Source organism: Rhyacophila brunnea, unplaced genomic scaffold, assembly GCF_057557595.1.
Source record: "Rhyacophila brunnea isolate RB1 unplaced genomic scaffold, BYU_Rbru_1.0 scaffold_21, whole genome shotgun sequence".
Lineage (NCBI taxonomy): Eukaryota > Metazoa > Arthropoda > Insecta > Trichoptera > Rhyacophilidae > Rhyacophila > Rhyacophila brunnea.
The window spans coordinates 34,166,292-34,194,056 of NW_028232871.1; the positions used below are offsets into that span (position 1 = coordinate 34,166,292).

Genomic DNA, 27,765 nt, shown 5'->3' on the forward strand with positions numbered 1-27,765 from the left:
CATATTATAATCACTTTAGAATTAGACCTTTCTTTTGCGTTTTTACGGTCAGTTTACTATGTGTGTATATATATATTTATATTCCTAATTTTTTCCAAATTAAAAAACTACATAATTTTCTAGATTCACGTTGTTCAAGAGTATTGTGTATTACATAATATTGATGATAACTGTCTGCAGAAGTACCGGGTGCACTTCAAGTGTTACCACTATGCACTATACCACTGAATATTTATATAACTCAACCAATTTATCCCTCCCAATAGGCTTCGTCAATGGTAGGGTAGTTTTAAACCTTTTTAGACAATTTATTCTCTTAATTTCTTATATAGTTATTGGAGATACACACAATTCAGCATTATCAAGTTGGTCGAGATACCAAAAATAATGTCAGTTGGATAGTTTGTCATCTTTTCTAATATATACAGTAATAATTGTATTTCCGGATGTTTTCTTTATTATTTACGTGTTTAATGAATTAACTATTAATTGTATTTAGGTCTGCATTCTCGTTGATTTAATTACTTAAATGTTCAATTTACCCAAACTTAGTTTATATCTGTTGTTAATTTGCTCGAACTCGTTAAATTAATGTGTCTGGAAAAATAGAGGAAAATGAATACGTATTAATTCAACCCTTACCCGATAAAGTGGGTGAACAGTGAGTAGATATCAATCAAAGGCATTGTGGGTAACTATGCTGTTTTATATTGCAAACATTCACAGCTCAACAGTGGATAGTGAACAGTCGTCGGACGACAGCCGATACGAAAAGCTTTGTGCTATCGGTTTGGGAAACACAATTCAACCATAAATTAAATATGTCGAGTTAAGATATTTTAAACAGTTAAATTCATAAAGTATTAATTTAATAACGTGCGATGAATTGTATTTTATACAGTTCTGAAAGAATAAAGCAGTATTGACATCCAGTAATAAAAAAGTGTCAAAAGTTATTAATTTTCATTGGAAAAAAAGCTTTATTGAAATGAAATTCATTACCAAAAGGAATAAGTTGATTTATGGTCAATATTAAATGTATTTGTTATGTAATGGTAAATAGTATGAGACAACATGACAGCTTCATATAGAACTCGAGTAAGCCGAGAAAGTATTCGTAAAATACTTTAATAATTTTCAATTTTTGCCAAAATATTATCAAAAAGTTGAAAAAATGAACGCATGGAATGACAACGATGGGAAAGAATTGGCTGTTTCAAGTGAGATTTATAATGTTTTAATTAAGTACTTATATACTACGTTTATTATTAGAATAAAAGTTATACAATCATTCATGGTAAATTACTTCATCTTACACATAAAAACCGAGAGATAATTAATTCATTTATCAATGCAACATTAATGACGGCAAGAGAAAGTATAAAAACATACACTTTAAACAATTTAATTAACAATAATCTTCATATTTTCGACCAATTACTTTGACTAATAAACCTAAAATAAAAATTGCAATCCTAAAAGCAGTAACAAAATTATCCCTACAGTGGAGTAGTTGCGCCATTGTTGAGGACAAGAACTCCGCATCTGACAAAGTTATTATATACCCTAATATTATATTTTAGCTAACAAGCATTTATAAAAAATATATAAGTTTCACTTTACGGACTCCTTATGAGCCACTTAACAGTTAACTTTGTTTTTTTAATGTTATTGTACCACCTAAGAGACGATAATTAAAAAAAAATATACAGAGTATATTATATTTAAATTCATTAGACTAAATTTTGATGCATTGTTAACTTCATTAAACTAATTACTTCATTGAGTTTTGAAAATTTAAAATGTTTTAACGAGTGTGAATTGTATAACAATACTGATAAGATTCGCATGTGTTTTAAATATATAAGTAATATAATATATACTATGGTAACTTATATAGCAAATTTGTATCCAATTAAAAAGGGATTGAGCTTTGGATAACTTTGTTTTCCTTTTTATGTTTATATACTGATTCATTGGCGTTGAAACGAAGCGTTCCCTTTCTCCTTTACTCACATATTGAAATATGTATAATGGTTAATATTACATTATTCAGGTGTTTTTTCAGACTCAATTTTCTTTTCGTTTTTCACACAGAATGTGTATGTTTTTAGACTATTTTTAAATGTATTAGATAAAAACTTATAATGCTGTTTCCACTCCTTTCGACCCTTAGTACTGCGATACCACATAAAACTTACCTTATCACAATGATTCAGCTGACTCTTGGTCGCCTTTTGGGTATACAATATTATTTTAGTATATTATTATACACACCCACGGTGGCCGCGCGGCTTAAGCGTTGGACTATCACGCCGTGGGTCTCAGGTTCGAATCCTGGGTCTGGCAAGTACACATATTGTTTTTCAATTTGTGTGTGAGTCGGGGCAACCTAATAGGTTGAGCAAGTAGCTGAAATCCATTTCTCGTAAAAAACAAAATCTGTTAATACAAACATCTACTCTGTGTAGGCCCATATGATCCTATTACGATCGGACATGATCGAAAAAAATGTATATTTTAGATAATATTGTACTTCACGCGATATGGCCAACCCAACTCTAATCTACGTTCATTATATCCACCGTTTTTTTACCCATCTGTGTATTTTTCGATCTCTTTACGTTATACTAAATATACATCTCTCCATACCGCGTCCAAGTCTTACTCTTGAACCGGTTTTCAATTAATTTAACTCCATGCTTTGCACTCATGGATTTGAATATCTTATACTTACAAATAATGCAGTCCGTAATAGCCTAAAAGTTTTAACAAATTCGTACTATATTCTTAAATATGATAATAAATTAAAATTTATAATATCTATTTTTATTTAATTAATAATATTGACAGACAGTTCTAAATAGATGACATTTTTATGTTAAGTTTTGAAAATTTCCATTTGACACATTTGTAGTGAGCCGGTTTCAATTCCTGGCGAATTCTTTACCTACAAATAATATCTTTTCACGATATTTTATATTAAATAAGTGCACATAATATATATACAATTACAGTACGTGACTGTAATCTTTCTATATTTTACATATTTAAATTTATTTAGTTTTTTTTAATACAATATGACTGGTTTTATGATTCACTCATGATTCACATTTTTATAAAAAAGATAAAACAATATAGTACAATTGACAATATGTTATTACGTATTAATGGCTTTAAATCGATTCTGCAAGTATAATTTCACTTGAATGACTATTAGCGCATTGTTTTGCGCTTATATAAAATGTCAGCTGTATTGCATAATTCACCATAGAATTGCATCATTCAACCATAGAATTGCATATAGGTCACATTTTCACGATCGGATTTGCCCTTGAAGGGGCTCTATAATACTACTAACACATGTTGCGGGCTCCATGAAAATAAATTATTAAAAATATAGGTACTTACCTATTTTTTTAAATGTATTTTTATCCTACTTTTTTGTTCTGAAAATCATATAGGTATTACTATTCAATCGAAATATAATAAATTTGATATATTAGACTATAATGTAAAAAAACTTTTTCATTTCGTCAATTAAATTATTTTTCAGATTAGAAGGGTTCTGCCATTTAGAATTATTTTGCGATTTATAGCCTTTAAAGTCTTATAATTATAATATATATATAGTTCTAAAATTAGTATTTTATCGATACAATAAAAATGGCAATTATTATTATAAAATAAAATAAATAAAATGAATAACAATTTAATTAACAACCAATTTTTCAACTACCTAAAAATCGATAAACTAAATCGTAATAAAAAAAATTCTTCCAGTTGATTCAAAAAACTGAACATCTTATCTTTTACAGATTGGACTGATGTGTACCATCGTCGTGGTGAATATGATGATATTTCAGATTTTCGAGTCTTTCAAAATTTCGTTTATTTCTTGCACAAAGGAATAATTCCATTTTGTAGACACAATTTAGTTTTTTTTTCCACAGTAAAAAAAATAATGCCTGTAATTAATAGTACATAATATATAAATACATAATTGAATAATTTTTAATTGGAAATATATCTTTTTTAAAGTAATAAAATATGCATGAAAAATATTACATCTCCAATAAATAATGCATGAACATATTTCATCTAAATTCTAAAGTATACCAAATGCATGATTAAAAACAATTATTTATGAAGTTATTCCAAATTAATAGTAGTAATCTAAAATTATATCTATCTTTTTACTTGTGCATTTAGTAGAAATTTGTTAATGTAATGCTCTTATAATATTTTATATTATAGTTAGTACCATCTTAATAATTAATATCTGCAATGTATCCCCACTGTGTTAAAAAAATAACATAAGGTGTTTAATGAAATTAGTATGCGACAAACTAATAAAGCGAGAAAACTTGTAATGCTCATAGATGATAGATAAAGTAGTTACCTACCTTATCCTCAAACATAACAAAAATCATTGACATGTTCCTTTTTTCGATTTAATTGACTTTAGCTACATTGACACTATTTTAGACTGCCTATGCATTGTATCTATTTACAGTTTATCGTGATTTAAAATTACAACACAGAGATAACCCACGTATTTATTATACATAAAATGTCGCTTAAAATGTATCGAATATGAGCAGTTTAGCTTCAAAACCTACATAACAACATTTTTTTCAAATTTCAATGCTGAACTGTTATCTATTCCAATATCTACACAACAAATATTCATTTACTTTCGTAACCACTCCAAATACAAATATAACCCACGTTAAAAATCGTATTAAATCCAAAATAGTATTTAATCCAAAGACAACACAATCAGAAATAAAAATGACAGTTTTATTTGTTCATCCGATTAGAGCTATGTAAAGGAAACATCATCGTATGCAGGATACTTAATTTGCTTTCAAAACCTACTCAAATCCGATTGTTGAGTTTCAAAGCCTATATAAATGCATTTTAAAATAATAAATAACCTTTTAAATGTTGCTTCTACATTAAAAACTTGGCAAGAATTGTGTTGATTATTAATTCTTCATTCATTTCAATGTGTCTTATTTTTATATTAATTAAGCTCACAGCAGTTTTTTCCTAGAGTCTTTTTTTTTTAATATTTGGTTCGTGGAGTTAGGCAGGTTTTGATAATAAGGTGCCCATATATAATCCATAACATATATTTTATTATGTATTTGCCAAAATGGTTATACACTGATGTATGGTGTGACCATGACATTAGTTTACCCTTTAAGGGGTAGTTTATTAGGTACTAGAAACATGACATGTAGTGACATATTTACAATTTTAAAATAACAGTACTGAAAAAATATCAACAGGTTTCTAAAAACCTTAAGAAAAATAAAAATAATTTAGTACTTGTTTTCTAGCCTGGCCCCATAATAAAAGAATCAACATCAATCTATTTTTTGACTGTCGCATCAAGACCTAAACTTTATATGCGAAGTTTTTACTTTAAATACTTTCAAATGTATGGCTTTTGAGTCTTTTCTATGCTCGAAATTTCGGTTTTCTAGGATCTTGTCAACAGCTAGAAGTTGCTTTTTATGGCATCAGTTGAGAAGTGGGAAAATGGGGAATTTTATGGGAAAAAATGAAAGAAATTTATGTTAAAAACTTTCGGCTCGTTTTTTTAGGAGTAAAATTTCGCCGCGGGCTGCACAATTTTTCGCAGTCAGGTCGTTTTTTTGCCTGTTATTTTTTGTACAATACGATCTACGCATCGATTGGTAAAAATAATATTAAAAACCGAAGGAAATACGCATGGCTATGTCGTCATTTTTTTTTCTATTATGAATAAGTATAATATTTATTTGTAAAACTTTTTTGTGAAATTATTGGTTTTTTTCTCTCCTACGAAAAATATCTAAAAAGCCTAAATGCAAAAGTTTTATAAAATTAATTTTGAACTCTACACATAGTTGACAGCTATTAAAACAATAAATATCAAGGCAAAGCTACTTTTGGAGATCAAAATTGATGCTATTAAACATATTTTTTTAAGTTACACCACTCGGTATCGAGTCCAGTGCACCTAAATTATTAATGTATATATTTACAAAAATTACATCGCTGTAACTACCGGAGTACTCGTTAGACTTAAATAACTACAGCCTAAGGTCATGTGATGAATGATACTGTTTTGACATTGTTGTGTGTTTTTATTATACGTATGTATGTGTTGTATGCGTTAAATATCGAAACTACTTTTAATTGTATTAGTCTATTAGTGCCATAGCTAGTTACGTATTAGTGGCATGCATGTGTTGGTGGTTTGGTAAACGAGTAATCAATTTATAATACATATCAACATATAGATATCATTGGCAAATTATATTATTTTGGTAGAATATAAAATAATTATTTAAATACCTTAAATGGCATTTTTTTTCTTGAGAAGGCAAGCTTTAAATAATGGCCTAGTATGGAGTCTTTACCACTGCTATACAGAGCAATTATATTATTTTCCGTAATTAAGCGATCTCTCAGTAACTAGCTGTTTCTAATACCTATTACACTCCGCCTTAAACTGAAAATGATCAATACAGGTAAATTTATGTTTTTAATTAACAATAAACAGGTGCGAGCATTATATCTCCATCAGGCGAAGTGATCCACAAGAGAACAATGGGTGTTGCTGAAAACTATTTGATAGCTGTGGGATCAAGAAGTGCTAGGTAAAATCCATATTTATTAATATTACATTTTACAAATATTAGGATATGCGAATGATATTGACATAATAATATGCCGTAACGAAAATATTGTCAGATAAGTATTTGTAAATCTTGAGAAAAATATAAGCACACTAAGACGCCTTACTGTTATTGTGAAGAAAATCAAATAAATGGAAGACAGGATAAATCTTGGGGTACCTTCAGAGTGCAAAATAGTGCTTTTCGGGCACGTGAGGTCCGCTTTTAACAGTAAGAGTAGCTTAAAACAATAATAAATTGCACTAGGAAACAATGTTGCGTCGGTCAAATTTAGGTATTAAGTTCCAAGATATTAAACCTACACTGGAAATGGGGGGGTTTGGGTTGAAATCCCGAAGACCGGAATCTCGAAAGCCGAAATCCCGAATGACCAAAATCCCGAATGGCCGATTTGATGATGATGATGCCCGAATGATGATTTCAGCATTCGGGATTTCGGCCTTCGGGATTTCGGCTTTCGGCTTTCGGGATTTAGGTTTTCGAGATTTAGGCTTTCAGGATTTCGGCCATTCGGGATTTCGGCCATTCAGAATTTCAGCATTCGGGATTTCGTCCGGCACCCTGGAAATGAATATTGTACAAAACACTAATAAGACCAGTTGTCATGTATGGCTCGAAGACCTGGTGCATGACTAAAAGTATGGAAAGAATGTTGGAATTATTTGAGCCGATCATGATACGTGGTATCTTTAAGCCCATCAACGATACACAGTTGGGATGGAGACGAAGATACAATTACGAGCCATGCGCTCTATAGGGGGGGGGGGGGGTCGGACATCGTACCGTCTGTAGAATTGTGGCACCCTAGCTGGCTGGGCCATATACACAGGATGGAGGAGTCTCGCATGAAAGAAACTAATATTCGGGAAACTGAAAGGGAAACAAAAACCTGATCAAACTCATACAAGATGGAGGGATAGTGTCGAGTTATATTTTAAACTAAAGGGAAGCTTTGGACAGATCTGGATGGAGGCAGATACTAGAGGAGGCCGAAAAGAAGAAGAATGAACTAGGTTATGACGTAATCTTAATGTAAATTTTTTATAAGCACTATCAATAATTGACGGCCCACTATGGGCGACCGGTAACGTGTCAGCATATAATGCCGTTGGTCCTGGTTTCTAATCTAGTATTTGGTACCTATTTGTTCTAATACAATATCTACTCAATAGAGGGCCATTATTATTATGATCTTTCCGAGATCGAACATGGTAAAAAAGAAAAAAAAACTATTGATTTTACCTGCATAGTAATATGAAGCTTTTACTTTTGGTTTTCAGGTTAAGAAGAAAACACAAGGAAAAGATAATCATTTTTGTTTTGATGATAGTAATATTCATCATACTGGTGATTCTTATCATACTATGCTCTTATTGTAAGTATGGGAAATGCCATCTTCCTTTCTTTTTTTCTTCTCCATGGCCGCTTCTTAGGTACAGCATATCGGCACCATGCGACGCCTGCAAGAATCTCTATAACAGACCAATTATATTAAGCATTTTACAAATGCTGTGGATAGCATCTAGAGACTTCAAAGTACTCCGGATTTCCATTGGTTGTACGAAAAGGCAGGTCAATTTGAGAGTATCTTAAGGCATCTGCAGCACGTCGACGAGTCATTTACGATTAGATGTAACAAGAGACAGCTTGCTCTCGTATCTTCTCTTACCACCGTATAAGCAGTCTCAACCACGAAGATCAATTCTCTGATACTACTAAGAAATTTAAACCTTCCGCATTTAGCCGAATACTGCTCGCTGCTCCAGCTATTCCTATTCGCGCAGCGAGCTCTCAATACGAAGTGTCTTTATTTCCCATTAAGTGTGCTGACAAGTGGTAGCAATGAAATCTACACAAAAAGGATAACAATACACACTTCTTATGTAAATACTTTTAAATTAACTTATGTAAATACGTAAAAATTTCAGTTTATTTTAAATACTAGTTTTGTACTTATTGTCACTCTAATAAAGATCAAGCTTTAGGTACTGCCTCTTGATTGTGAGTACAAGCTGACATCGTCTTGCTGGCAATCTTGCAATCTTGCAATTTAATTATTCTTAAATATATAACTAAACCAAGCACTTTTTTTTAACATGCAATGCCTCATAGTGAACCCTGCTCATATCTCTATGAGTCAGCTCTATAATAATTTCGGCCTATTTAGAGTTTTGGTGTAGATTTCCCTAAGGGATGACACTTTTATTGGTATCATTATACATATATATTGGTACAAAACTAATATTTAAAGGTGTCATTAGTTTCATTGTTTAAGAATGGAATACACACTATTCGTGGCATTCCCACTGTAATGAGGTATTATGTTTAACAGATTGACGTAGGTAGGTATTCAATTGGTTTACGATGTCAACGTTAAATAATCGTTTAGTACGGAATCTTCGCCATTGTCTCTAATATCAAAATTCGATGACACTCTCCAAGTCTTGTCCGTTTTTAATCAAAGAACAATCTGGATCGATACAGGTAGAAATATGGATACGTACATACTCGAATAATTATGATAAGTTGATAAGGTACTCGTAGGTTACCTTGTATTATCGAGCTGACATATATAATGACGCCATGTTTATTTTAGATTTTGCCGCGCGTCGCGAAATGTGTGAAAGTCGTGAATGCGTGAGGTCAGCTTCGAATCTTCTTCTTTCGATGGATTTAACTGCAAACCCCTGTGAAGACTTCTATAAGGTATATCTATTTCATTACATTTAACTTTATATAAGGTGAAACCAAATTCTGACATCACTACTTACTTTATTATTACAAACACGAGGTCGCATATTATTCTCAGTCCATCGTCACTTTCCGCGCACCTGCCATGTGAGACTTAGAGTACATAGATCGCTGTTGTAGTTTCGTCTCAGATTGAGGGTCCAGTGATGGCGATGGAATCCGAACTACTGTAGCCGGGATCCAGAACACATGGACAGCCGCTACGTGAAGCGCTTCTATGTAATCGTCACCAAGGGATAAGGGATCAGTTCACAAACTCGAGTATCTGTATAGTAATTTTACTGATTCCTACAGCATACTATAATAATCTAGTGTTCTGAATGAATTTGATAAATTGATTTTAATATCAGTACCTACTGCCAATTGAGCAGTGACGTCTCTAGACAAAATGCTGCCCTTAGGCAGGGCTAAAATGCCGCACCATTTTTTTATACAGTATTTTTTATCATCCTTTCATGACTCCAATATCTAAGAAATGTGTTGTATGGATATATTACTAACAAAATATAATTACGACTTAATCTAATTTTATATAAATGACATATCTGCTTCGTCAGACAATTTGCATATATGCATTTAAAAATACACCTGATAACATTTTAAATTAGGTAAGTATGTACCTACCGATAATTCAAATATAATTCGCAATTCTGAACGTATCATTGCTGGTCATCAAGGACATGACGTCCAAGGACAACGGAAGTAAACTAGACATCGCAAACCAGACAACAAAAAAAACTACAGTCATGTTAAACCTTTTATGTTAATTAATAGTTATTACTCAGCTTAGGTAGCTATATCTACATAGGTATTATACCTAATGATTCTCCTCGATTTGCCGCCTTCCGAATAACTGTCGCCCCCAAGCGACGCTCAATCTGCCTACTCCCACGGGACGTCACTGCAATTGAGTTATGTATTTGGCAGCAAAAAAGCTAGTTTTGTACAGCAAAAACTTTGGAAACCAGTGTTTACGCTCGTGGTTACGGGAGACTAGTAAATCGACAGTGTGTACGAGGACTTAAATGTGCCTATAAGATAACCGTGGCGTAACCTTCAATTGAAATATAACCCAATCTATAGTATATAATATAATTACTTGCCGTACCAAGTTTCTTGGCTTCTGCTATTACATTCAGCCGTTATCCCATAGAGGTATTAAATAAAAAGAGGGGCAAGGAATCGGTTTTCTCATACAACTGAATAAAGCACTAACTGCGAGTTTAGCGACTGTCATTGTATGATTTGTTTATGTATGTAAATTGATGTTATTTATATTTAAGGTGATTTGTCGTTCTATGCATGCTACTCTTAGTCTAGCAATAAAAATATAACGTAGGTAATGTAGCTTGTTAATAAATATGATTACAGCTTTTAATATTGTATGTTATATAGTTAGCTATATACAATAGAACGTAAAAGAATGACAATTTAATTAAACAAATAATATCGTACTAGCAGAGCCAGCTGGGGGTCGCCAGTCTGACTCGCTAGGTCTTGCAGACGGCTTGGCGGTGTTGGATATTAATATAATTGTGAAGTATGCATTGACGGCTCCATAGTTTTCCTTTCGGGATGGATTTTCATTCACCTCAGACAGTTTGACATTTCGCCGATTTGTCAGTTTTACGATTTCCAAGTCGTCACTGCCAATATTAATTTTGTAGTCTATACTGAAGTCTGCCCTTCACAATATCGTCTGACACCACTTCAGACTGTTAGGCCAAGCAGAACAGCTGGCAATCGTCGATTGCTATCACTGACATTTTAATAGAATATGTTTATATATTGCACTTTTTCATTCATACTGATTTGTTTTCGTTGAACTAAGAATACATATTACACATGTTGTTGGTGAGTTTTTTTATAATTTGTTAAACCCTGCCTAAACCAAACAATAGTACTTAAAAATATTATTCTACCTATTAAATATCCAAAATGGCATAATTTGAAATATTTTATAGACAGGTCCATATTATGGTTTGGTTTTCCTAGGGTTTAATTGAATTATAAAAATTTACCAACACCATCTATAAATTGTCATCTTATTTCAATGTAAACAAATACGTATAACTTACAAAGCTTAGTCTGTACTCCACCCAACCTCCACCGATCGCCACAGCACGATAGTCTATTTTTTCATACATCTAGATTATTGTACAGTACGTTTTATTTATTCAATGGAGGAAGATCCCATTAGATTGAAAAATTATAAAAACTATCTCTCGTAATAAGATACTCATAATTACCATACTGGAGGAGTGTAACCTATATGCTTTGCTTAGGAGCAAAAATGGTATTTTATTTTAAAATTAGTGGGTTATTAATAATACTACTGAATGAATTCCAACATGCTTAATTTATTATTTAACAGATTATCTGGGCGTGGAAATAAAAATGATATTATTTTTATCACGTACAAAAATGGAAAAGTAGTAGCTACTTATTTATAGTACTTACCTACCTAATTACGGCGTAAAATAGTAATAATTGACTGTTATAATAGTATTTGCCAATAAGCGATATTACAGATGATTTTTTGACATTTTATTACAATATTAATAAGAAGAAACATTATTGCAATTTTAATATTATTAACAACATCACGAATTCATTATTATTCGTAATAAACGTCACATGAATTTCATTTACCTACCTACCTAAATGTAAAAATAATACTATGACATACTATATCAGGATAACCCTATATTTTATATGGTAGTATGTAATACATATTATTATAATATCCTATATTGTATCTGAAATTATTCATTGATAGTACCTAAATAGTACCTATTAAAATTCTCTATTATTTTTATTAGCAATGAATATACATATAATATTGCAATAAATGTCTATGCTATTTGAAATGTCACATTACTGTTCAATATTTTCTTGGATTTTCACAAATTCTAAATTTGAAAATATACTGACACGTCAACTAATAAGCGAAAAAAACAAATGACAATGAGACTCGGAGTTTGACAGCTGGTATAATTTCCATTGTCTGTTTTTAGATTATAATTTTGTAGTAATTAGTGAGAAAATATGCATTTATTTCTTGTTAAAACTCATTACCTCTTACAGATTTGAATAGTTTTGTGGAATTATCATTGTGATTTGTGAAATATCAATTATATAGAAAGTATTAATATTTTGGACGCTGAAGTTGCACGTGGTGCGTAATAACCAGGTGGCCGATCGATGTAATTAACGTGCATTTTAAAGGTGGTAATTAAAAACTCATTATCTAGTCAGCAAGATGCAAAAATGTATGGTGACGGATATAAAACGCGATTTAAAAATGATATTATCTGTGATTGTGTCGAGTTTTATCAGATTGTGCCGGATTCAAATGGAAGTAAATTCGGGACTCTAAAAAGTGAATTGAAGTATGTAGTTTAAAAATCAACAAAATAGTATTTCAATAAAAAAAAATTGGTGCGTTTTCCAAAATCTCTTAGGATAATAATATTATAGGAGATAATATTCCAGTATTTTTGAGAAATTGTAAGCTGTATGTTATATCAAAAATACTGGATTTAGTGTAATACGTCAAATACATATTTTCAAGCTAATCATCTAAAAAAATACCGCTGATAACAGAATTAAGCTGCTTAGCGATCATCAATCACAATGTATACATATTATATATGATGCGTGTCAGTATTGTCAGTTATAGTAAACCTGTAAAGCTGCTACTTTAGTTAGATCGGCCATTTCACATGAATTATCAACAATCGTAAATATCTGACAGGTTAATCAACAGCCGGTTATAATCAAGGGATTATTTAGTATGCCAATATGTGCGTTTCTTGTAGGACTCATCGTCAGTTACCTGCAATCTGTGACACTGAACCAATCTCAACTTGGAGAAACTGAAAAAAATGCTGTGTTGTGAAACTATGCAAAAACGATGAATGACAAATTGCGATGGCATTGGTTACTATGTGGAAGTACAATACAGACAATATGTATTATTTAATTGGATACAATATTAATATGTATTCCCATTGATTTATGAAACATTTGTCACTTGACCGAGTTGATCTATAAGCGAAGCAATGATTGGATGGTATTATGAACGGGTTTTATCCATTTTAGTATAATGCAAGTAGGACGGGGTCTGGAGTAAAACTGAGACGACAGCATATTATTTCTTATCTCAATGCATGAGTTCACTCCATATATTTATATTATTTTTAATATACGTTTAAAAGATAATTATTTTAATTGATTTTATTCCTTTGCTAGGCAACAAAACGTTTAAATTCTAAATTAAACTTATTAATGAATAACAATGTCATTTTTATATAATAATATGTAGGTATTTTTATGTTTAATAATAACTTTTTCATTATCATCATCGATTGGGGTCGATCAACTATCGGATGAAAGCCTTCCCTAGCTTATTCCACTAATCTCAATCCCTAGTTATTCTCTGCCAAGAACTCGATGAATTCGTATATCCAGCGGTTTTTAATTTCAATTTCTAATTTCAAGAATATTACTTAAAAAAACTCTGCTTGCAGTCGAAAATAAAATCGCCACAATTAATAATTATATCTAAAGGACTGTAGTTTTTTTTTAAATACCATGTCTAATTCTAATAAGATCATAATATGGGCCTCCACGGCGAGGGACGGGAGGTTTGTGTTAACAGATTTTTATTTAATTTTTTACGAGAAATGTTAGACCCTTTCTCAGCGTATTAGGTCCATACTATAACTCAAACAAATATTGAAAAACAATATGTTTATTTGCTAGACCCAGGATATGAACTTGGAGCCATAAGCCGATGCTTAAGCCGCTCTGCTATCGTGGGCGTTCACCAAAAATAATTATTATTAAATACATCGAACTGATTTTCTAATTTCCTATGATCGTGTCATTGCGTCGACGACGTATTGAGGATAATTTCACGACTACTGGACAACCGTAAACTGACTTTTCTCGGATATGTTTGAATTAGGGTGAGCATAAAACAGATACAACTGACGTTCGGGTTAGTTTTTTTTTTGTTTTGACCTATTATTTGTAATATCATGGACGCCTTTCGATTGAGGATATTTGTTATTATTGCGATCAATAATACATTGCATTGATAGGTAGTTAGTCGATGGGGGTGGCGTGCATCCACCCTCCGTCACGAAGCGATGCATTATCATTTATTTACGTGCGATCCACTCTGCAAACAAACGATTGCACCCCACTTGTCGTGTCGACTAGGGATTACGATCCCGGGGAGAATTTGTAATATGGGGAAATCGGGATTTGAATTCTCAATCACGATCCTGAAATCCCGGGATTAGTGAATATAATATTTAATACTACAAGAAAACTCATTGAAAAGATTTATTGCAGGGTTTTAGGAGATTCTGACTTTGTTAATTGTTAATTGTGGAAATAATACTTTTATATACTCAAGGACATTTTTCTTGGCAGTGTTATGAACTACCTTAATAGGATAGAATGTATGGAAATATTTTTCTGTTATTAAAATAACGCATAAGGCACGTTTCTAGAGAATTAAAATGTCTGAAAAAATTTGAAATTTTTCGTACATCCAATGATGGGACTTGCATTTAGTTGTAATGGGTGTTTTTATTTGTTTTTCTTATTATAGAACTTTCCAAAGGATTAATGCTCACGCTCACAATACTACTAAATTAATAAGTACAATTTTCGCATTTGAGTGAGAAAAATATCTCTACAGACTACATTTCACCCACAAAAATGCACCGTTTGGTGTGGTTTACACGCTGGTGGCATTATTATTAAATAAAATTTTGGCGATAAGTCGATTTCGAAAAATGGACCAGTCAATTATTGTTTGATTATTTCCTGTAATGCTACGCAAAGTCACTCGTTCATGCTGATAAACCAGAAACAATTTACGCCTTGGAAGTCAACATTGTTCGTGTTATTCGTGATTAGCAGTGCTCGAAAAAGTGGCACAAAATTGGACGTCCAGAATGCGCTTCATCAAGAATAGCGGCGGTGGCTATATGTGCGAAATATTTTTCAAATGGTAATGCCATATTGTATTGAATTCATTTATCTATCGGGCTTAAAGTTTGTATAAGTATACCGTATGTTATAAATAATTACTTAAAAAATATTCCATGTTTCATTTCAGTTCTCTTGCGGTAACTGGGCAGAACAACATCCGGCGCCAGATTTTTACACTGCGTACGACTGGTTCACGGAAAAGCGTCGACATGTAGAGAGAAAAATGAGAGACATCCTCGCCAAGAATAGTTCTCATGATGAACCACTACCGCTTATCCAGGCAAAAGAAATGTATTCAGCTTGTATAGATACAGGTATTGTTAACAATTTTAAATATTTTTAGATACACTTTGTGTTTATTTTTCTTATATCTTACAATATTGGATTCCCTAGTCCTGATGCCATATTCTAAATTATGATATATATAATTATGTATATATCAGTGGCGAAGACTCCATACTAGGCGATTATTTAAAGTCTACCTTCTTTAAAAAAAATTGAATAACTAACCTAAATACATTTTAAAGGTAAAATATGACAACAGATCCATCTGTTTCAAAGCATTGTATTTAAGACTAATACACACGGATGTACTGTATCCAAGTCTATAGAATCTTCTACTAATACATGCAAACAAATTTTTGGGATAATCCAAAGTTTTCTTTGTTGTCTTAAATGAAACGACCCACGCTTCCAATGACAATGTCCACTTATATAATATGGATATTGTGTAATGGTTGTTGTTTTACGCACATTGATCTCAGTACTTAGTAGTTTACTGGATAAAAAGGGCAGACTGATAAAACCACATTTTCTTAGGGCAAGTTCAATTACCGGTTGTGCATCACTTTTTTTGGAAAATATATATTTTTGTAGGTACATATTATGATTTTTAATATAATGTGTTATGTTTAATAAATTATATTTGTAAAATACTGAAGATGAAAAAGAAATCAAATTCAAGTCTCGTAAATATGGCTATCCTAAGTCTTTTTTCAATTTTCTACTATAAACCTACATTCCTTCAACAAGCACCTTTCGCCACTAATATATAATATTATTGGAAGATGCATTAAAATATATTATTTAAAATAAATATGACATGGCGTTATGCGTATTATCAATATAAGCTTTTTTTAATAATTATTATTACCTTATAACTTTTAAATACATTAGGATACAGAAAAGTGTCATTGGCACGATCAATTTGAGCAGATAGTCATTTAGAAACTCTACAATTAATTAGTACCCATATTTACTATCATATCAATAATATATTATAGTAGGTGTTAATAGTTCGATATAATTATTAAGATTGTCCTCAATTCGCGAAAGACCAGTATGTTTATAATATTATGATACGTCAAATGTGTGACCTTGTATCACCAAGATTCTCGTCATATTATTATCGAGTGTCAAATAAAGATTTTTTTATATAAAATACAACTACGACACTGCCTGATCACTTCTATTTGGTTGCTAACCTTCAATAGAAGACTGCACCAAAATAAGAAGAAGAATTTGTTCATGTATACGTGAGGGTTACATGTAAGTTGTACGTAAGCAGTTCATCGTGGGACACTTATTCGTGCGCCGCAGTACGTGAAACATAAGTTCGTATAACATTTTATCAAATGACGAGTTCTTCGTTGAACATTTTACCGTGGAATACATTTGTACGTATCTTACAAAATGCGGCGATAGTTTGCAAATAGTACTGTTCCAATTAGATTAACCCTAACCTAACCTAACCTAGTAAAGACATCTCATAAAATGTGCCTCGTGTTGTAGCATACGTACAAATATACTCCACGGTGAAATGTTTAACGAAGAACTCGTCATTTGATTAAATGTTACAGGAACTCATGTGTCACGTACTGCGGCGCACGAATAAGTGTCCTGCGGTGAACTGTTTACGTACAAATTTCCGGATACGATACGTGAGCGCTAATAGGATACAGTTTTGTAGACTTGTGTCTTGGGACATTGGCGTAAATTATTGACTGTTGTCAAACAGAAATTATCCATCTATAAATACTTTTGTTAATGAAATGCTGTACAATAATTATTCTTGAATGTTTAAACAGACACTTTAGATGAAGTGGGGGTGAAGCCAGTGATAAAATTTTTGAAGGCAGTTGGTATGCCAGCTTTTCCATCATTCCTAAACTTCACGACGACGGTGCTTCCTGCAAACTCTGTCTTTAATTGGCTGTGGTCGGTCATGGAGGTGAAAAGGCTGATAAGTTTGGACGTGATCGTCGGTTTCGATATCTATCCAGACCCGACGAACGTCACTATTAGAAGAATCGTCATGGGAGAACCGTCATCCAGGAATCCTTTACCGAGGTTCCTAAGACTTTAATTCTCGCTATTTAAAGTCAATATCATGTTTCATTTTGATTTATAATATTTATAATTAAAAACAAAAGTAAACGTCATAGTATTCATTTTTAATATATAATAGTTATTGTGTCTTGGACAACCGATAGGGTCTGAACCAAACGTACACTAAATCATTAATATTTAAGTATGTGCCAATCGCAGCATTCTCCCACGGATTTGGAGACTGGCGTTTTGCCACTAATCCACTCTCTCGTGCCGGTTGTTCCTTCATGTCTGAGGATCGCGACCATTTCTAAATCAAGATTCTCCACTTTTTACAATCCTTTGATTCTCTCAAGACAGAGTTTAGGCTGTTATAGTAAGCTCATTCAATCAGTCAGTGATATCCTTAGACAAAATGCCGCCCCTAGGCAGCGCTAGAATGCCGGCCCATTGTTTTATTCAGTATTTTTTTATCATCCTTTCATATAACTGAGAAAGGTATTGTATGAATACATTACTAACAAAATATATATATACCACTAAATCTAATTGAAATGACATCTCTACTTCAATGTATATTGCGAGTCTACGGTTTTAGATACGTTTAAAAATACTATACCTGACAACTTTCAAAACTTGTGAGTAACTGGCAAAAATATTTGGATAAATTAATTAGGTAAGTACGTACTTACTTATAATTTAAATATAATTCGCAAATCTACTCGTGCCATTGCTGGTAACAGACAACGGAAGTAAACTAGACAACTTGAGCCCGACAAAAAAAAATACAGTCGTGTAAATTATGTATTATATGCTAATTATCTAATACATTTTGTTTCCAACCGGTGAGCTGATTTTTTTAATGGAAAGATATTTCCGTTATTACTAAGTTTATGTCCCTATTTATATATATACCTAATGATTCTCCTCGATTTGCCGCCCTTCGAGTAACTGCCACCCCCAAGCGACGCTCAATCTGCCTACCCCCACGGAACGTCATTGCAATCAGTCGCCAAAGGTTGTCTTAAACTACCAGTCTCTCCAAATTATGTTATTTATGATAAACAATATAAATATCCAAAAAAATAAGAATGAATTCTAGACATATTATTGACAGCCATTCCTTTATTTCAAGTCTCAAGATGACGGAATAGTTTGTTCTATAACTTGTCTACAGCAGACGCATAATTAAAAATAATAATGACAGAGCATAATATAAGCTTCCACAGAGTGGAGGTTAGATCAAGTATCTTTTTTACGAGAAATAGTTTTTAACCATTTGTTAGACATTAGACATTAAGACATAGTTGGTTCTTATGCTGGATCAAATATGCAAACCTGCTGTCTCAGAGACTTTTACTCAACCAACCAAGCCCTCCCGTAGTTGTATATAGATACTATTAAATCAGTTTGCAAACAGTAATTTTATTTTCCAGTTACACTGAATGGGACAAAATTTTGAACAAAGTGAAAAAAGGATTGTTCAAACGGAAAAAAATGGATGATCCTGATGATGTAGGTGAGGAAGAGGATGAGGATGAAAAAACATATAGAAAACAATTCAAACTATTATTCCAAGTAGTCATTAAGGAGTTCCTTAAAACCTCGCAGCCTGAGACCTTGAACGGTACCAATACAACAGAGTTGGAACACAAAATTGACGTGACGATCGATAGATACATCAATTTTTCGAAATCACTCATTGAGGTACGACAGAATATGTTTTGAATCACTAGTTGCATTAGAGAATTATTTAGAACTAGCAAATATTACCAGGTACCATCTGTCAACACTCAACATTCTCATACGTATTCTCCCTGTCTTCATCTCTCAAATACATTACGTGCGTGTTCCTGCGCTTCCTGTCTTCGTTATGGTGTTTCAGGCACAATTATTATTTGTCTACGAGCTACTGTATCACCCTGGCAGTCTTTGTAGTGTCTCCTGACTTGACAGACAGATACGCTTAGCTGATGATTGTTCCTCATCGATAGCGTTGATTGATTATGGGTTACAGTAGATTACAGCACTCTATCCATATTATAATTACCATTAAATCTCTTGACCAACACCAATTTCTCCACACTAAAATCACTCAATATGCTATTACTTCACCATAACCTTCACCAGCACAAAAATGTATTAAGACATTCTGTTAATCATTTCAGATGGAAGACAAATTAGCGAATACCACAAAAGCAGAAAAAGCAGCCAAGCCGAACGCAGATGACGATGAAGATATAATTTACTGTTCTATCACCAGCCTCCAGAACAGCACCAACATTGCGCTGCAGGCAGCCAACCTCACTGCGGTGGACTTGTGGAAACCTTACCTCATCGGACTCTTCAATGGCTCCAAAGTTAAACTGAACTATTTGGATGACTTGATTCTATTCAGCCAGTACGATCTTTCGTACATGACGGCTATTGCCATATTCGTAGAGAGTGCTCCAGCGCCAGTCGTGGAACTATACATTTGGATTCAGGTGGGCAGTATCTATTTTTTTTTTTACTAATAATTTTTAAATTCTAATGAATTTAAATTTTGTACTATTGTGTTTTCTTCGAAGGTTTATAGCATACATTTTTACATCGCATACCGTAGTTTAGTATGTTATCCAATTAACATTTTGTATCCTTACATTATACTATTAGTATGCACCTGGGCTATTTTAAGAATCTGATTTTTTCTTTTACTTAGGATCCATATATTTCACGAACATGACGTGTTTATGGGATACAATATATAATAGACTCAGTATTTACAGGTAGTCGAGAATTTGATTCCTCAAACTAGCACCGATATCCGAGAAGCATACGACAAGTACGTTCGAGTACTGACGGGGATGGAGGGAGACATCCCGAGGAGTACGCGGTGCGCCAGCGCAGTCAGTTCCTTAATGGGTATGGCCGTCGGATACGCGGTCGCCGACGCAGGCTTCCTAGATAACACTCTTCCCAAGGTGTGTATCCCATCTGCCTCTAAAAATATAGGGGTTACATAGATTTTGTCGGAGTAATGTCATTGGGTAAAATACGTTGGTAATACACGAAGAGGCGTGCTAGGGTTATAAATTGCGCACAAACTTATGGTAAAATACCATGGGTATATTGAGAAAAAATTTCTCTTAATTGTGGTACAGTTTGTAATTATCGAATAATTAATATTTCTGGTTAATTTTAACTCCGCATAGCGGGTCAGAATTTAGTCAAATAATAATATCGTAGAAGTGAACGCTGTATTCTGTGAAGGTCTTACGCATGAATGCTACATGTGGCTCTGTGTGGCTGGAAGAATTTGTATTTTACCAAACCTCAAAGGATTTTAAAGTTTTAAAAATCGATGTTCCGCCAAATCTTAGGCGTATACTGGTACAAGCACTCCAGTTCGTGCGCTGATACGAAAGACCCTGCTGACGGATATAATCATGAAGAGGTGCGTCACGTTGCTTGGACATATTGTGGTCCGGATAGTCGGTATTACATTTCGCACTCTTGTGGAACGGCCTCACGAATTTCGTCGCTAAGGCCATACTTGCTCACATTTAAGCCATGCTACAAAAGCAAATTACGTACTCCAGCTTTTACGTAAAGATAATTCGAGAGAAGCGGCGCGTCCCTGTACTCTCGAATTAGAGTATGTTAGGGTGAAGTTTAGTATGGAAGTAATATTTCAAATTCTACGGTTAAATTCCATCGAACTGTATCCACAAAGCTGTGACCAAATACTCAAGCCTCAGTTACAAGGCGTATTCAAAATGTCTTGTATCCTTAACGTACCTACCTGTAAATTAAAAATAACAGTTTCACGAGAAAATTTAATGATTGCAGGTACAAAGTATGTTGGAGAACATCAAATCCGGCTTCGAGGACCTGGTGGTTCCGCTTAGCTGGATGGACTTTCCGACTAAGTCTGCGACGATCGAGAAAGTCCGCGCGATGAGAAGCCTCATAGGATTCCCCCGCTGGCTGCTGCAAAAAGGCAAACTCGAAAACTACTACCGAGGAATCACCTCCGATCCCAAGAAGCATCTCAACAATATGGTGGGAGTGCTGACTATAGGATTGCTGAATGTGCTAAACACATTAAGAGAGCCTTACGTGGTTACTTGGGATACGCCACCAACGGAGGTCAACGCCTATCACACTTTCGGAGCAAATGCAATCAGTGAGTTCACCATTTTAATTTCTAAAAACAAACACATTGATTTTTACCCTTTTCTTTCAAACTGTGATAGTAATGAATATTCTAGTCTCTTTATCAATTACCGCCACCTTTCTGCAACTATTGTTAGGGTGTTTACAGTGGAAAGAACGTTAGGTGTTCTTAGTTGTGCTGAGAGTTTCCCAGCAGTAATCTCCCAATACGTTGATTCTGATTTAATGCATTATGATCAAACCATCATATCCGATAGACGCACCAAACTTTTTTAAAACTGAGAATTTTCTCCTCATAGAAATAAATGGTTACAATGACTGACCGGTCCAACTGAGGTTTGAACCGACTTGAGAATCTTTTTAATCTTTCAAAGGGACACGTTCAGATGATATTTCTACTACACAAAGATATTGGAGCTTGAAGGCAGAACCACCTTGACCGGTTAAGAACCGAAAAGTCTAATAGTCTAGAGTCAATTTGGATATCTCCATGCATCACCTTACATTTCCAAAAAAATCAATGCGTTTACTTGGCTTTGGAAGAGGAAGTGTACCGCTCCAGCCAGACTTGCAATATGACATAATACACCAGCGTACAACAACTCTTCGAACACATCAGCCCACGGACCCAACAGGCAGAGACGGTTGTACTGTTTTACCGTTAACTCTCGCCTCTTAAACCCCCGAGCAGACGCTTTCTTTCTATCACCTGTACCACTTACACACCCTTTCAGACATATAATGTGGCGTAAGGAATGAAAGACGCTCTTTAGATCAGGAAAACTTCCCAAGAGACTGGATGTGTATAGAGAGTGTAGAATATACCAAAAATCCTAGTTCGCTGGAGTTTTAAATTGAATTTTTAACTCCTGGAATTTTCATTATTAATATTTATCGTCATTTATCAATTGTTTCTTCTTTGGACGCAGCCGTACCTCTTGTTATGTTGCAATATCCATTCTATGATCTTGGATTAGAGTAAGTTTTAGTTTAATGTTGTACATTTGTAACTAATAATAATGTAAAGAAGATACATACGTTATATGATTGTATTTATCACACATAAAAAACGACTTTTACGATATTATATTATGTTTCGCTAACACAGTGAGCTTTATCAAATATTAGTAGATACCGAAGTTTATGTTTGTATTTATCTAATATTAGTATCAATTGTATCGTAGGAGTAGAAATGGAGATATGCAATTTGGTGAAGAAGTGGTTGATATAATTTCAAACTATATTAATTGGTGGTGGGTGTGGGAATTTTCAATGTGAAAATCATGTGGAGTGGAGAGCAATTAGTATTTAACATATTGTTAAATATATAAATTATAAGCTATTCATATATATATATAATATATATTTAGGCATCTAATAATTCAATAGGCCCAGTATTGAAGGATCGCAAAGTTTTTCCGATGTAAATCCGACCATAGGCATTTCATGATAATTATTTATACCCAATGCACAGTATCTTCTTCCTGGTGCTATAAACATCTGTACCAACTTGGCGTCCTCTAGAATCTGCTTTAATCCAGGTCAAGCTTCTCTCCAGTTCAGGATACTTAAGATCTTAATAGCCAACTGTCACAATCCCTCCATTTTGTACGAGATCGATCTTGTCTGCATTTGCCTTTCGGCTTCTCGAATTTCGGTTTCTTTGCCATGCGTGACTCGTCTATGCTGTATACATAAACCAGCCATCTAAGCCGGACCAATTTGATAGACTGTACGATAGTAACCCATATACTTCGTAATAATTTTATCTTCATCTCCAACCCAACTGTGCAATTGATGCGTCCGAAGATATCACCAAAACGACATTTGTTCCTAGCACAATTATTGATCTTTTAATTTCAATGTCTAGACCACAATCACTGCTGATGGAGGAACCATAGGTAGATACGTACACAAAATTCTTCATCCTCTCAAATGCGCTATTGTGAACCCTCAAATATCACAAGATGTAACTGGCACTCTTGATACAACCATATAACTATTTGGTTTTCTCCACATTAATAGTGAGTCCTAGTGTGCTGTCGTTTTTATCAAGGTCAATTATAATTATAACACTATATCAACTATAATATATATTTCGGTATCTTCTCATACTTATTAAAGCTTATCATATTATTATGAACGAAACAAGTGACGTTAATATATTGTGATGATTACCTTAGTCTTACGTGGTCAACGGCTGGTCGGCCCCAAGTGGACACATTGACGCTAGTAGATGTGTTCATAGCAAAAGTTGGGGAATGCCAAACTGCCAGCAAGTCCCACCTGCTGGCCTTCCCGCGGCGACCTCCGGGCAATGCAGTGTAAGCTGTAGCTAACAGCAGGGGGCAAAGGGCGAGTGACCGGCGCTATAAAACTGGCCTGGACCTGGCTCGGCCACGTGCTGCGGATGCCAGAAGAGAACTTTAACCAGGCTTGCCTGTTCTTCAAGCCAACCGGATTCCGGCGACCTGGAAGGCCGCTAAATACAATCTATAGAGTGTATACGGCGGAGCTACGGGATGCTGGTTTGACCTGGAACGAAGCAAGAAGACTGGCGAGCGACAGGGATTTTTGGAGGCGCCGCGTGGTGTCCATATGCTCCAGTTAAGGGGCGGATATGGACAAAGAAAAAGAAGAAGATGATTACCTTCTTACAAAGTATCGTAAAATGCCACCAAGTAAATCAAAAATATTTTGGAAAGATACCTTTTATCAGTATATATTATGTACATAGGAATCCTTTCACATAAAGACATCAAAATGCAAATTATTTGAGTTGTGTTTTCTATTACTGCTATTGAATTATGGATGAACATGAAAATATTATTAAATATTCTTTTTCCAGGTCTTTAAATTATGGATCAATTGGGACTGTCCTAGGACATGAACTCACTCATGGATTTGATAATTATGGTAAACTGCATATCGCATATGGTTTTATTCAAATCTATCGCCATTTCTCTTTTATGTTTATTCAATTATTTCCAAAAGTGGGGACAAATAAGCCCCTGGAGGGTAATAGAAAACTCAAAGGCGGGTATGGGCAAAAAAACAAATCAATTCCTCAGGTTCTTCACCTGCATGAATCAATACTTATATATTTTGCTATAAAGTTATAAATATTCATAGGTACCTACATCGAATTATACCACTAGGTATGTGTTTTAAGCAGCAAAACCTTTGAGTTTTTTTTATGAAGAAACATCGCATTTAAATATTTTTCACCAATATGTGTTATTGTATGTCTTTTAAGCAATTATACGTTTTGCTTGCACAAAAACAAATATCGTGTTTAAATAGAGTTTTATAATAGGTATAAATTATATTAAGGTTATCATTTTTTTCGTTAATATAGGTACCTACTTTACGCAATAAAATAATATATTATGTGATAGTTTGGAAACTTTTATCTAGTAGAGGTCAGCAAACATTTAAAATATAGCTCTACTAATTAGAAGGATCATCAATTTTATATAAATATCTAGTGATTCGTTTTATCGTAAAAAAGGATACTTAATACATACGCACTTATTTAATTTTCATGAACGTCTGGGTTTTAGGAAGACAGTACGACAAAGATGGAACTCTGATTCAATGGTGGACGAACAAAACAATAGATTCTTTTGTAAACAAAACAAAATGTTTTATCAAACAATACTCGAACTTTTACGTGCCAGAAGTTAAAAAATATGTAAGCACATTTTTGATCTATTTGTTTTGTACTTTATAAGCTTTGTGTTGAATGTTTTATGAAAAAGGTGCGGAAGATGACCCAGCATCCGGTTAAAAAAATGTCAACGGGAACCACGAGAACGTCGTAAAATCACATGTGACCATTTTGTCTGTAGCTACATATTACGTTTAAAATCCTTTCCACGCGGATGGTACACCTATTGTATACTTATTAATTGGCCATTCGATATAATTAGCATGTTATTTAAATGCAGTAATAAAAGAGTAATTAAATGCTCCGCGGTGAACAAGTTAAATTTGACTTCCTCGTTTCTTCGACAACTTCGTTTGATTTTGATAACACCATTGTAAACTAAGCTAGACTCTTGGAATTCATATAAAAAGACCGTGTATGTGTTTGTAAGAAGTCTAATTACTAAGTCATTGGAGTTTGCACCTCGTGATTATTTATGTCGTACACCTTACTTCTTCCACCATGTCTCTACATAGATCGTAGTGAACAGAAGAACCCAGTGGATATAAATATTTTAGAAAATCAAGATACTGGCATTAATTCTTTAATTAAAATATGAAAATTAGTACTGTATGTATCCATATAATATTATTAAATTGGTTTCCGGTAATTGTCAGGTGAATGGTAATCTAACCCTAGGCGAAAACATCGCAGACAATGGTGGCGTCCGCACGGCACTCAAGGGTTTCTGGAAGGACAAATCTCCAGACAAACGACTTCCTGGACTGTCAGAACTCACTTCCAATCAACAATTTTTTCTATCATATGGCAATGTAAGTCAATCTCATCATCTTATTAACTTTAACACTTATTACAATATAGCAACTACAGTGCGATTTTTATATCAAGTCTACACGTCACGGTCGATTCTGGAACTAACACCCACCATACGCATCTACTTTCCCGCTACTGCATTTTTCTCCCCCATAATTCAGTGTGTATTTAATATCGCGTGTAGTTTTATTAATATTACAATGCCCAAGCCTTTGCAGAAGCAGACGAAGTGCACATTTAATGATGATTCATGCCTTTCAGATCCAGTGATTGTAGTCATATAAGATAGGAAAAGTATATGCTCAGAATATCAGTCCTATGCGACATTTCTTTTACAACGGAAAAAAAACTCGGCTATAAATCGCAGTTCTCCGTTCCCAATGAATACGACAAAATATTCATCAGAATCACTACCGCCTTGCGCTACAAAGAATTTTCCAGGTTTTTTGCAAGGCAGTTTCATAGCCCTGGCCGAATTCAAATTAGCAATACCCGATGCGGGTAGAAGAATAGTTTTCAATAAGGCATATTTCTCAACCGGCACAATTTTCATTCATTTGACTAGCATCAAGTAGAGTAGTTTGCGTGCCAAAGTCCTGAAAGAAACCTCGATAGTAAATGCGAGGTATCCATAAAAGTATCTAGAAAGAGAAAAAAAACATGATTTTTCAATGGATACTTTTTTTTATACCTGAGTTAATGTCTAATATTGGGTCTAGGACGATTTGACACCGGACAACTGGACCCCACGGAATTCGAAAATAAATATACGTTAAGTACTTATAGGTACTGTAAAAAAAATATTCAATATTATTATTTATACTTCAATGATTATATTATGATTTAATAGTCGGTAAGAATGTAAATATGCAGACGTAAACAATGATTTAATCGTTCATATGTTTAAGTTCCATCGAAAAAAGAGTTTTTTATTTAATATAAAGCTTTAGGCATGATAATTCTCAATTCGCGATAAAGAATACATTATGTTAAGAGTAAAATGAATTCAAACTACTAAGTAGTAGATAGAAACTGATTAAAATACCTCATCTACACGTGTCTACGACAGTGCGGCGTCCAATTGTCCGGAGGCCAGTCGACCCATTCCCCTAATATTTTGGTTCTTATATACCGTATAAATAGGTAAGCTTTTTTTTACAGCTGTGGTGCGGTATCAGTACGCCTAAATCACTGGGCTACGACCTGAAGGACGAGCACTCTCCCAGTCACCTCCGATTGAAAGGAGTTCTCCAGAACACCCCTGAGTTTGCGGAAGCCTGGAACTGCCCACGAAACTCCAATATGAACCCAGACAGGCCGAGATGTATAATATTTTAG

General features: G+C 33.8%; 1 protein-coding gene across 1 annotated transcript; it reads left to right on the forward strand.

Annotated features, from left to right (window-relative positions):
• Positions 1-1,174: 1,174 nt before the first annotated feature.
• Positions 1,175-27,765, forward strand: Nep5 (M13 family metallopeptidase neprilysin 5). The gene is made up of 15 exons (XM_085949270.1): positions 1,175-1,220; positions 6,560-6,656; positions 7,976-8,070; positions 9,292-9,401; positions 15,586-15,772; positions 17,546-17,807; positions 19,223-19,493; positions 19,955-20,272; positions 20,555-20,749; positions 21,618-21,954; positions 22,874-22,922; positions 24,793-24,860; positions 25,508-25,638; positions 26,271-26,426; positions 27,589-27,765. Exons 1-15 carry the CDS (start codon positions 1,175-1,177, stop codon positions 27,763-27,765), a joined length of 2,499 nt encoding a protein of 832 aa, XP_085805396.1.